The sequence below is a fragment of the Otolemur garnettii genome, unplaced genomic scaffold, assembly GCF_000181295.1.
Source record: "Otolemur garnettii isolate 467f Iridium unplaced genomic scaffold, OtoGar3 scaffold00106, whole genome shotgun sequence".
In the NCBI taxonomy this organism is placed as follows: domain Eukaryota; kingdom Metazoa; phylum Chordata; class Mammalia; order Primates; family Galagidae; genus Otolemur; species Otolemur garnettii.
The window spans coordinates 5653229-5666128 of record NW_003852501.1 but is presented as its reverse complement, the minus strand read 5'-3'; the positions used below and the strand labels follow the sequence as shown (position 1 = coordinate 5666128).

General features: G+C 40.2%; 1 protein-coding gene across 2 annotated transcripts in view; it reads left to right on the top strand.

Moving 5' to 3' along the window:
* The window catches only part of ATP8A2 (ATPase phospholipid transporting 8A2), a 625592-nt gene that overhangs the window by 211252 nt on the left and 401440 nt on the right, over positions 1-12900 (top strand). For both annotated transcript variants that reach the window (XM_012809508.2, XM_012809509.2), the window contains exon 24: positions 3938-4002. In XM_012809508.2, coding sequence (XP_012664962.1) covers positions 3938-4002 — 65 coding nt within the window. The remainder of the gene's footprint in view (positions 1-3937; positions 4003-12900) is intronic.

Here is a 12900-nt window from a genome sequence, read left to right as displayed (position 1 = left end):
GTTATGCAATAGACATGAGGTTTGCAGAGTCTGTAATTTTTTTCCCCTAATATGTATAGGATGAGTGAGAACAAAATTCTAGTGTGTATTCCATTTTGAAGTCATTAAGTTGGAAATAGCTTTCCTCTTAAACCATTTCGGAGTTGGAATTCTGAGTCCCCAAGGCCCTTGAATTTTCTTACTCATAATTTGATATTTTTAATCTTAGAAAGTGTTTAAAAAAATTTTCAGAGTAAATTTTATTTTGTGTTTTTAAGGCATACAGTGTGCTGTTTTAGGATAGGTCTGATTGTCTTAGAAGTTTAATTCTAGGATGTAATCTGATGGTTGTGCATTCTGTTACCACCTGCACCTTGCCTTGCTCATTCAAAGGAAGATGAGTTCTCATTTTCAGGTGAAGACGGGCTGGTGACATTCTCAATCTTAGTGTTGTTTTTACAGAAAATGTACCTGTATTTCTTGGATACCTGCAGCTGGCATTGTTGCCAGACAGTATAGACTTTGGGACCTCACATTCCCCACTCGGAGCATGAGCTCCTTATGAGACAGATTAGAGAATGAAATAGATGAGAAAGTGATAGTTGTGCAGTGTAAATATTGAGTGCAGCTGGCTTTTGTAATAGTCACTAGCAAATGTTATCTATTATGTGCCAAGTCCTTTACATGTGTTTTATATTTAATTCCTTTGGGGAATTTTAAAGTTATTATTCCATTTTAAAGATAACTGAGTCTCAGAGAGATGAAGCAACTTATCTAGGTCACACAAGTGTGAGAATATCTGTTACTCACTTCCCAGAAGGAAAAACACATGAGTGCAGAAGACCAGCAAAGGCTTCATGGATGAGACAGGTTTAAAACTTGAGCTTTCTGAATCTAAAACAAAAATGAATGAACATAGATTGGGTCAGGATGGCTCATTTTGGGGAGGAGCTCATGAGGTAAATCTGAGCATTCTTTCCTTAGGTGTGCAAGGGCCTGTGAGATGGTCCTGAGCTCTGCAGGGAAAGGTGACCAGGCGAGTGGCTCTGAGGACCAGTCTTCAGCTCCGGGATTCTCTGGGTGGTGAGGGACTCTGAGTAGGGTCCCTTTGACCTTACTGTAGTAGCCTAAGAGATTATCTTTTGTCATCTACTTGTGAAGTTTACCAGTTTTAGGGACCCAGATTCTCTGTGAAAGTATTTGGAACCGACAACGTGCTTATTGAGGGTTGGCGCCAGATTAAATCCCAATGATGGCTAGTTTTATCGATGTGACCTTAGGATACATGGTTAGTAAGGAGACATTGTTTCTCCTGACCCTTTCAAAACTGGTTTAGATATCTTTGGCAATATGGGCTTGACCTGGAATAGAAAGGTGTGTGTGTGGGAGACTCTGGTTGAGAGATCTGGTTTGGTAATCTTTTCTAGTGTGAAGTATGATTTTATTGTCTTAAAATCAAGTCCTCTGTACTATTTTGGTTACTTAGAAAGTTGATTATACTCAGGTAGTGGAAAGACTAAACCCTTTTGTACAGTGCTATTAACTTCAGCTGTAGTAAAAAGTGAACTCCCCGAGGGTCTCCTCTCAGTCATTTTATGGCCGTCTTGTTAGATTGCGAGATTAAAGAGCTACACCTCAATTTACAAGTGTGGATTGACATTCCATACCTGGCTTTTCTCCAAGAGTTGATCTCATTTTATCCAAAAACATAAGAAATCAAGCGCACCAAACTTGAATTGACACCATTTAATTTGCTGCGTTAGCTAAGTCACAATTATCCGGGTTTTAAAGTCCACAGTCTGTCGAGTGCACGAGCTCTGTGTGCTAACTCTCTAAGCGAAATCTCCCTTCAATATCCAAATTAAAACAACAACAACAACAAAAATCTTAGCCTGTGTCTGCTCAGAAGCTTTTAGTTTTGCATATGGAAATCCACGAAAGTGGCAGTGATTTGGATTTACTTCCCCATGCCCTGGCTAGAGAAAAGGACAGGGAGTTTTTTCTTAATATCTTTGTGTAGCTTCGGTTGTCAAATGGCATTTTGCTTAAATTGAAAAATATAAAGCAGCAATCTAGGGCTTAAAAATTATAGCCTGCTTGTACAGCTGTTGTTCAAATAAAAAACTACCAGTAAGTCCTTTCGCCTTGGTTGGACTGAATTTGTAACAGTCCACCGTGCGTGAAGCTGCGGCAAGTCTCCGGGGAGAAGAAAGAATGAGCCTAACGTGGGGGAAATGATTAAAGTTGCAATATCCCCTCTTGTAAGGGAAAATAAAATGTAGACCTCCCTTCTGGACCTAATCTAAGAACTTAGAGGAAGGAAGAAAGCATTTGTAAAATTTTAATGGGAAACAAAGAGTTTGATTATTCTAGTCTTACCAGATGGAGCTTTTAATGGCATTCTGAGAGAGTCTCACTCTTAGCCATCACTATTGTTAAAATACCAACTTGAACTAGTTTGAAACGGGATGCAAAACTGTTTCTTCTGTCTCTCTCTCTTTCCCCCACCCAAAGATTTAACAGCTATTTGCCCATGCGGTGTTATGATTTTCAATTATTCAGTTTGTTTTAGTCTTAAAAACAATATGTAGTAGTTTTAATAAAAGACAATAATCACATTCCTTAGAGAATAACTTTCGTTAACAAGCCTGGACTATATGTTTTTGCTGTTTCTTATAAAAAACTCCTTTTGGATTAAATGCCATAATGCTCTGCTTTAACATTTGTGCTCTGCTGGGCTCAGTGGCTCATGCCTGTAGTCGCAGTGACTTGGGAGGTTGAGGAAGGAGAACTGCTTGAGGCCAGGAGCTTGAGAGACGCCTGGGCAACAGAGTGAGACCCCATCTCTAAAAAAAGGATAAACTAGCCAGGCATGGTGATGTGTGCTTGTAGTCCCAGCTCTTGTGAGGCTGAGACATGAGGATTGCTTGATTTCGGGAGTTCAGGGCTACAGTAAGCCATGATTGCATCACTGCTCTTGAGCCTAGGCAGCAGAGAGAGACTCTTAAAAATAAATCGGTGCTCTGGGGTGTTTTTTAGAATATTCCACATGACAATTGTGAGTGAGAGATATACATTGTATATTCTAAAATAAACAAAAATATTGCTTCCCTCCCAAAAACCCTCAGGTTTTTCTTGGTCTTAATTTATTTTTGTCTGTCTTCATTTTGTGCCTATTATTAGGATTTTTTAAGGATGGAAAGGAGCCTGCTGAGTAGTATTGAGCGTCAGCGCAGCAAGTCTGTTTCTTGTCCATTAGTTAACTGTCATCTCCCTTACTAGTAAATTTAGCATCTAAGAATTGGATGTTTTAGTTCTACAAGGGGAATCTAGGCTCTTCTTTGCTTTAGGAACAGTAGTGGGTAAAGCCCTTTCTTAGGACTGTTGCATACTTGCTTGAAGGTTAAAATTTGATGTGCTAATAATTTATTTCATTTTCCTATAATTATTGATCTAGTATATTAAGTGGCTGAGAAAAAACTGGTGGTGATAGCTGATTTTCTGGGGGAACCTTTTGAGGTTTCAAAAGAATATCTACATTTTCGCACAAAAAGGAGGAAACTTAATATTCCAGTAGGCATGTTTATGCAGATTTAGGAGTGTTATCGGGTTCCATTTGTCTTCCTAAAGTGTTTGCTGTTATTTAGATAATCTAAGATTTATCCTAATTTCATGCAAGGATAACAAGGACAGAGAAAAATCCACACAAAATTAACAAGCATTTATCTTAGCTTTTAGTTACAAAGACATTCAGTTATAGTCAAGCTGACTGCAAGAATCAAAATCAATTTGACATTACTCTTCCTACCTTTCTCTTTCTCTTTCTCTTCCTCTCTGGGATCCAGTAGGCTTAAAATGGTAATAAGGCAGCTGTAAGAAGGGAGGTTGAACTTGAACTATTGGAAACCGAGTACACAGCATGATAAAGTCATATGTGTTGTCTCTTCCCAAACTCCAGGGTATTCCTGCCGGTTGGTGTCACAGAATATGGCCCTTATCCTACTGAAGGAGGATTCTTTGGATGTAAGTAGTTCTCAAACGTTATATTTGACATACATGTATTGAACTGTTTATTTGTTAATACTGTGATTGATAACCATAGTTTGTGTTTTGTTAAAAACAATTGACCCTGTGTTTTCTGTTGTATTTATGAATGGATCTCAGAAGGCCTTATCTTTGAACATCAAGATCTTGCCTCATGATACTACTTTATTTTACTCACTTAGAATTGTGTATTAAAGATAGGATAGGTTTTTGTTTTTTTGGAGCCTTCAATAGAGTGCTGTGGCCTCACAGCTCACAGCAGCCTCAAACTCTTGGACTTAAACGGTTCTCTTGCCTCAGCCTCCCAAGTAGCTGGGACTACAGATGCCGAGCTTGAAGAGGGGATAGTTTTAATCTGGTATGGCTTTAATTGTTAAATGTGAAGTATGAATGATGATTGGGACCTATAATAATTTAGTATGGGTTACTAAGGAGACTTGTAGGATTTTCTTTCTAGGACAAACCTTAAACTAAAGCCAATAATTGAAGTTAAGAGTTATTTAAATGTGCACTTAATTCTCCAGCATCCCAATGCCACCCCATCAGCTTTTGGAGAATTGAGTAACATAGTTCTCTTGAGTATTTCATAGATATGTACCCACTCCATCATGGCCTAAAGCTACTGGTAAGTCCAGGGGTGGAGGGAGCTCATTTGAGGGTAACTAATACCCTAAAAAGTGGCTTGATATAAAAATATGAGCTGACCAGTGAAACTCCATTTGTCAGGAGATTTAACCTCTTGACGGACAGATACCTACAGCTCCGCTTCCTGGCAGGAGATTTAACTGCCAATGCTAGGAGCAGATGACAAAGCTAGTTGCATTTTTTTTTTCCTTTTTGTCACCCTTGGTAGAGTGCTGTGATGTTATAGCGCACAGCAACCTCAAACTCTTGGGCTTAAGAGATTCTATTCTCTTACCTCAGCCTCCAAAGTAGCTGGGAGTACAGATGCCCTGCCACAACTCTCGGCTATTTTTAGAGATGGGGTCTTGCTCTTGCTCAGGCTGGTCTTGAACTTGTGAGCACAGGCAATTCACCTGCCTTGGCCACCTGGAGTGTTGGGATTACCGGCGTGAGCTGCTGCATCTGGCTTGCTAGTTGCTTTTTATTTTTATTTTTATTTTTTTGCAGTTTTTGGCCAGGACCAGGTTTGAATCCACCACATTTGGTATGTAGGGCTGGTACCCTACTCCTTTGAGCCACAGGCGCTGCCCAGCTAGATGCATTTTTTAAGGGAGGAGATAGTCCAGAGGTTATTATACTTGCAGATTGGGGAGGTCATAAATCCTGCTGTGAATCCTGGGAGCGGGCAGGAGTCTGGGAGAAGCCCAGAGTTCCGTGTCTCCAGGCATTACTCGCAGTATCCCACTCGCTGTCTGGCATGGGTGCTCTAAGATTCTCAGCATGCCTGTCTCCTTTTATGTGTTGTTGCCTACAAGAAACCCAGCATCCCAGGTCATGCCTTGTCTCCTGGCCTCTGATTCTCACATGCTATGGGGGGATGAGGAAACCTCCCCTCTACTCATATGCTCCAGGCCCCAGCACTCCTCACTGGATTGTCTTTATTTTTCTCTGTAGAACTTTTCATCATTGGAAAATACTGTGTGTGTGTAAATGGTGGTAAAATACACCTTTTAAGTGTACAGTTCAGTGGGGTTAAGTGCCTTTGTATTGTTGTGCAAGTGTCACCATCATTTATCCACAGAACTCTTCATCTTCCTGACTAAAACTCTACACTGCTTAAACAACTCACCACCTCCTCCTCCCTCTAGCCTCTTGGCAGCCATCTTCCTCTCTCAATGAATTTGACAGCTCTAGGTACCTCATATGAGTAGAATCATATAGCATACTGGCTTATTTCACTTAGCATGATGTCTTCAAGGTTAATCTGTGTTGTATATTTCTTTCCCATTGGGGGCTGAATAATATTCCGTTGTATGGATATACCACAGTTTGTTGATCCATTCGTCTGTCCCTGGGTACTTGAGTGGCTTTTAACTTTTGCCTGTTGTGAATATAAGCCGTTCCCAGGTTACCAATGAGATAGGTTGTATAGGTTCGTTCTTAAGTTGAATTTACATGAAGGTTGGAACTGGTATATTTACATAATTGCCTGTAGCAGCCTGCCTTTATAAGTCGCACATCAGTCAGATGTCTGTAACTCGGGGACTTAACTGTAATAGCCTCCATTCATAAGCATGAGTTGTACATCAGTGAGATGTTTGTAACACTACCTGTACTGCTGCTGTGAACAAACCCAGCTTTTGAATTTGGAGGGTAGATACTCTGAAGTGGAGTTGCTGGGTCATATGGTAATGTTTCACTTTTTGAGAAACTGCCAAACTGGTTTCCTCAGCAGCCAGACAATTTTATGCTCCTACCAAGGTTTCTGATTCCTTTGCTTTCTTGCCAAGACTTGTTTTTTGTTTTTGTTTTTTTTTCTGTTTTTATGTGTTTTGTTTTGTTTTTAATAGTAGCCATGCTGATGTGTTTAAGAGTAGTATCTCTTTGGGACTTCGATTTGCATTTTCCTAATGATTAATGACATTGAACATCTTTATGTGTGCTGGTTGGTCTTTTGCGTTTCTTCTTTGAAGAAATGTCCCTTCAAACCTTTGTCCATTTTAAAATCAGTGTTGGCTATTTTGGGCTCTTATAAAATATATTTTGTCTGTTTGCCTCTACTTCTTCAGAGTGTATAGTCCATGGGTAAAAACATGATTTTTTTTTAGGATGCATCTCCACCTCCAAAATAGTGCTTCACGTATTTTGGTCAGTAAATGTTTGAATAAATGAATGGACAAGCTTAAGATAATTTTCCAGGTTATCAATAAAAAATTCTGTTTAAAAGTCTGATGCATGAGACTGATGCAAGTTGATGTTACTAGGGGCAGAGACAGTAATCCACACAGCACATCACCCCGTATTGGAGAGGAGAGTGGGGTATTGGTGCACAGAAATTCCTAGAGCCCATGAGTACAGCCAGAGGGTCTATACCAGAGGCTCCCTTGATTTCTGATGATTTTCTAGTTCCACAGAATCCATGATTTTTTTTTCTGGAGGTACTCAAATTGGCCTGTATTTTCCCTTTATATCAGAGGTTCTTTGGAATCCAAGAGATGGACCTTAACTGTACAGGTTGAGACTTCTTTTTCCCTGTCCTAGACTAAAGAGCAGTTTCTGATGCCAAAGCTTTTATGGGTGTGCCTAACTTCCCCTGGTGTAGCTTATTAAGAATGATTGTACTTAACCGGTTTTGAACTTCCTGCTTTCAGTGTAATGAGTTAATGTATTCAGTATGCTGAGCAGAGGCGCACTTTCTACTAAATATGTACTTTTTTTTTGTTTGATACTCAGAGGGGCACTCCTTATTTCTGACTAGTGTCTAGTGAGAAAGAGCCTCCTCCCTCCTCCTCCTCCCATATTCTTTAGCTGAGTTAAAGGCATTTCTCTTCTCATTAAAATTTTCTTTGGTAGGTGAGGATAAAAAGAGAGTCCTCAGACCATAAATTAGATAATGCAGTTCATCTTTGGTGGAGTTCCCAAGTTGAACTTTTAAGGCCTCAGGGTTCTGATGATGGAGCAAACAAGACAGGGACTAAGGGGAGGTGGCCCAAGAATTGGAAGCCCTGGGCCTGGCTTCCTGTATTTCATCTCTCATATGCAAGTGAAGGTATCAGAGGCTTATCTCTAAGAGCCTTCGCTTGACCAGTAAGTCTGTCCAGGGTGGGACTCCAAATACTATAAATGATTAGCATCTGTGTCTGTGTTTCGAACTTTTCAGTTGCTACCAAAATAACATGTGGGCTATGTAATAAAGACAAGGTCAGTGGTCTTTGAAATGGTGGGGTGATGGTATGCAACCCTGGGTGACACTGGATGATATATTAAAATGCAGGAGAAATGTGTGATTTTCTTTTTTTTCAGATTAAAAAGTTAACTGAGGACATTAGCCTTATTGATAACATATATGGATGGTCACTGGCACCCCCTAGTCCTTACCCCCTGGAACACTGGGGCTGGGAGAAATGGGGAAGTGGGAGAGGCGTGAGCTCCAGAGGAGAAGGGTTGTCGCTGGGGTTTGCCCTTTGCTTGCGGCCCACTGTGAAGTGTTGCCATGCGTGTGTGCTGCTTAGATGGATTGATGGACTGTATTCAGTTTTGGTTAAGCTGACTCTCTCACAGATAATGGCTTAAAAGGATCCTGTTTTTAAGAAAACCGAATTAAGAATGAAAAAAAGCAGTAGAAGCAGAAGCTGTGGTGATATAGCAGTGCCTGACATGTGTGCTGGTTCCAGTTCTTCTTCAGCTATTTGGTGAGTTAAAACAATAAACAGATCTGACAAATTAAAAAAATTCAAAATCACCCACAAGCCTATTAATATAACTGTGAGGCTTGTGCCACATGCATATGATGTTTTGAAATATTATTTGTGGTAATAAGGAATTACAGGAATGAATGAGACATTGCGAGTGAAGAATCCCACTGTTGCTGCTAGCAGCCCTGGAGACTTCAGGGAGCCACTGCCAGCATCGCAGCTTCACGACACCTGTGAACTGGGAGTAGGATTTTGGTAGAATGTGGAACACTTCCCCTGAATGAAAGGAATAGCTCTCTCTCTCCCCTCTATCTTCCCAGTCTAAGCAAATGCATCTTGTTAATACAATCAGCCCAGGATTCTGATAACAAGGGAGTCTAAGAAATGTGATTCTAAGTTTTCTAGTCCCTGTAATATAGGAAAAAATGTGAAAGAAGGTGTAGATACTGAGCGTGAAACAGTAGACAGCTTCTAGCACTGCCTCATTTGTAGGCAGGAAGTGGGAGTCAGGACACAAAATACTACTGAATCTCATTGATGTGGTTGAATGTATAAACGTTAGACTTCTAACATTCAGTAAGTTCTGTACAATACTTTGCAATGACAGGTAGAATGACCGTGAGCATCTGGGGACCACATAGAAGTTGACCGTTCTATTTCTGTTGTTGTTTTCATGAAAAAGAACTTGAACAGTTGTCGGGCTTAAAGGTGATGAGCCTGGCATCATGGTGAACACGATGAGAACAGGCTCAGGGCTGCCTGGTGGGGCTTAACTCTTCTCTGTGCTTAGAAAAGTCTTTGTCCCACAGTAAATTCTCATAGGAAGTCATAGTCACTATTTATTTTCCATTTTCCTTTTACAATAGCCCAGTTTTCCAATTTGATCTTTGCTGACAGGTGGGTCCCTGGTAAGCGATCTAGAATGTGTATAAAACAAGTCAGCACACGAACACACACACGGCCATTGCTTGTTGCTGCAGGATGGAGGTGGTGTGGACATGATGAGGGCTTTCTTTGGGTATGGGTAGAATACTTTGGAAAGGTATGTTTAGAAATGCTTGTATTGTTATATGATTTTTATCACAGAAAATGTGGGTCCCCTATTTTAACCAGAATACTAAGCTACCTCTCCAGTAACAAAAACTCACATTTGTTGAGTGCTTATTTGGGACTTCCCAGCACTTTACATGAGACATCTTTCTTGATCCTTCTAGCGACACTTGAAGGCTGGGATTTTTTTTTTTTTAAGGCTGTTGCTAAGATATTTGTTAGAAAATTCTATTTTTTTCTTGCCATCCTGGAACTAAATTCATGGTAACATTTACCTCTCTGGTAAGATCACTTTATAACTACCCTTACTTTCCTACATCTCCTTGGAATGGCAGTAAGATTGGGGTGTGCTAGAAGCATTGCTTGAGCAATGTTTTCCTAATTTACTTTTAGGCATGTTCAATAACAATTCTTTTAATCTATCAAAGATACTTATTTTAAGGCAGAGAGCCTATTATAAACTATTTTTTATGGGTCAGTAATAAACACTATTGAGTGATGTATGCAGGATTTGGAAACCTGGCTGGCAGGCAGGGAGAGGAGGCTGTGTCATGGAGATGGTTGGGGAAAGGGTCTCCAAGGGGATGATCTTTGAGCAGACTAGCAGGTGGGGAACTAGAGGACAGTCTACATAGGAGATTGCACATCCCACTTTGCCTATGACAGTCTCTGTTTCTACCTGCTGTCCTGGCACAATTGTGAGAGTGCCCTTTCTTACTCCCCAACGTGCTCTGGTTTGGAGGGTAAAATTGTATCATCACCTTATGTCTGGAGGAATCATCCAGCAAGTACAAGGGCCCGAGACTGATGCTTCCTCCTGTATTGATGCAGCGTCTGGCTGAAGTGGATGAGATGGGAAAGAGAGTGGCAGAGGGAGCCAGAGAAATAGCTGGGACTCTGTCCTGTAGCCATGTAGGTCATTGCTGGGACTTGAGTTTTATTCAGCGTGAAATGGAAGTCATTGGTGGATTCTGAGAAGAGTGACATGATTCAGTTTACTTTTAAATGGGGATCTTGCTGCTGGAGTAGGTACGGACTAAAGGGAGGTAAAGATGGAGGTTGGGAGCTAGGTAGAGCTGGAGTGCTAATCTGGGTAAGAGATGGAGGGGTTGGATTGGGGTTAGTCAGTATTGATGATTAGAGGTCGTGAGATTCTGGGCATACAGTATTTTAGCAGTAAAGGTGACAGGGTTTGTTGATATATTGATTGTGGGATAAAAGAAGGGTACAAGTCCCACGTGAGTGAATCTGAGTACTTAAAAGGATCACATTGCCATTTCCAAGATGAGGAACGCCATAGGAGGAACAGTGTGCAATGGGGGAATCGGGAATCTTTTCCAGACTTTTTGGGGTTGAGGTAACTCTTGAATATCCCCAGGGAAGTTGAATTCAGAAGATAAGTCTAGGATGGAGAGAAATGCCTTGTCAGTGTAGCATTTTAAAATCTTTGAGACTGAATAAGGTCACCAGTATTAGAGAGCACAGAGGTGTTAAGAATTCAACTTTGAGGATTCGTCATTGTTTAAAGGTTTGGGAGATGGGAGCCAGCAAAGGAGACCAAGAAAGTATGGCCATGGAGGAGATAAAGAAACAAGAGATGGGTGTTGTGAAAACCAACCAGAAAGAAGTGTTTGAAGAAGGAAGGAGGGAACAGCTCTTAAATGCTGATTATGCTCCAGCGAGATGGAGTCTGAGAAATAGTTACTGTATTTAGCCATGTGAAGGTCATCGGTGACCTTGTTGGAAGCTGTGTGGGACACTGCAGAGGCGTGTGCCTAGCTGGAGTGGGCTCGAGGGATTGGGTGGAGAAGAACTGGAGAAACAATGAGGTTTTCAGTGAGTTTTGGCAAAACTTAGGTCTCAGGTTAGCATGATAATCAGTTTCCTTATCCTGATAAGCAAATTGATGGGTAACTTTACTGTTCTCTAGTAGAGTTTACTATAGTGCATAGTAAACTATGATTTAAAGAATAACCAATAAAGTAAATATTACTTCTTTTAACATTTTATGTTTGAATAAATGTAGTGGAAATTTGTTACTTAATGGTCTTGAAATAATTAGATCAGTCAGAACCTTAATGTACTGCATAACTCTTTATAATCTAATCATACATTGCTTTAAACTTTTCACAAAGGAGAGATGGGTAGTCCTTCGTTCTACTGTAACCACCTAGCAAATCATTGCTATTTGATGGCTTTACTTAGGATAGATATTCCATGTCTGTGGAATCCATCTTTTGGGGAGGGTGAACTCAGAAGTCTTTGCCTACCTCTAGTGTAATGGCACTTTTGAAAGCCCCCAGATCAGAAAGAGACAGGCCTGGAGCCTGACAACTCTTGACTTCAGCTTTCTAAGTGAAGAAAATCAGTAATTACATGGTGTATCATAAAGACACATCTTGAAAAACGTTTAACATCAGCAATGACAGCAGTTGTTAGGCTGGGATAACAACCCACTTTGCCTTGGTGGTGGGGCCAGCATATTATAAAAGAAAAATTGTTATATCAAAGGCTAAGTAAGGCCTGTCAGGGTCCTTCATCAGTGAAGTTCATTCTGTGTTCAAGTTTGGAAGCACTGTTCTATATAAGGTAACTTTTGTAGATGTGGACATGTTTTATTTGGAATGACTTCCAAGATGTATTGAAGACAGAACCTTTGATGTAGTTCCCTTGATTAATGGGACTGTAGCCATCAAGCTTTGTTATGAGGATAATTTAGATTTTCCTGCTATCTACTAGTTTTAAACCTCATTTACTCCTCTTTAAAAATTACCTGGTCCATTCAATGTTGAAAAAAAATAGATATTAATGAGAAGAAAGGGAAATAAAGTTTTCTGAGTAGATGTCCACTATCCAAAGAACTACAGTACTATTTTTTTATTATTTTTTTATTTCTTAGAGCATAACTGTGTACATTAATGCAATCATGGGGTACAGTGTGCTGTTTTCATACACATTTTGAAATACTCTTATCAAACTGGTTAACATAACCTTCATGTCATTTTCTTAGCTATTGAGTTAAAACATTCATACTCTGCTTTTAGAAAGATTCACTTGTACCCTTATAAGGTAAACCATAGACCCCATAGATAACCATTGACCCCACCAATCTCCCTCCCTCCCGCCATCGAATCCCCTCACCTCCCCTTCCCATCCCTTCCCATATTCTAAGGCCATAATTAGGTTATGACATTCCTATAAAAGCTATGAATTAGTTTCAAAGTAGGGTTGTGTACAGTGGATACTTTTTCTTCCATTCTTGAGATACTTTGCTAAGAAGAACATTTTCCAATTCCATCCATATAAACATGAAGGAGGTAAAGTCTCCATCCTTCTTTAGGGCTGCATAGTATTCCATGGTGTACATATACCATAATTTATTGATCCATTCATGGGTTGATGGGCATTTGGGCTTCTTCCATGACCTAGCAATTATGAATTGGGCTGCAGTAAACATTCTGATACAAATATCTTTGTTGTAATTTGATTTTTGGTCTTCTGGATATAT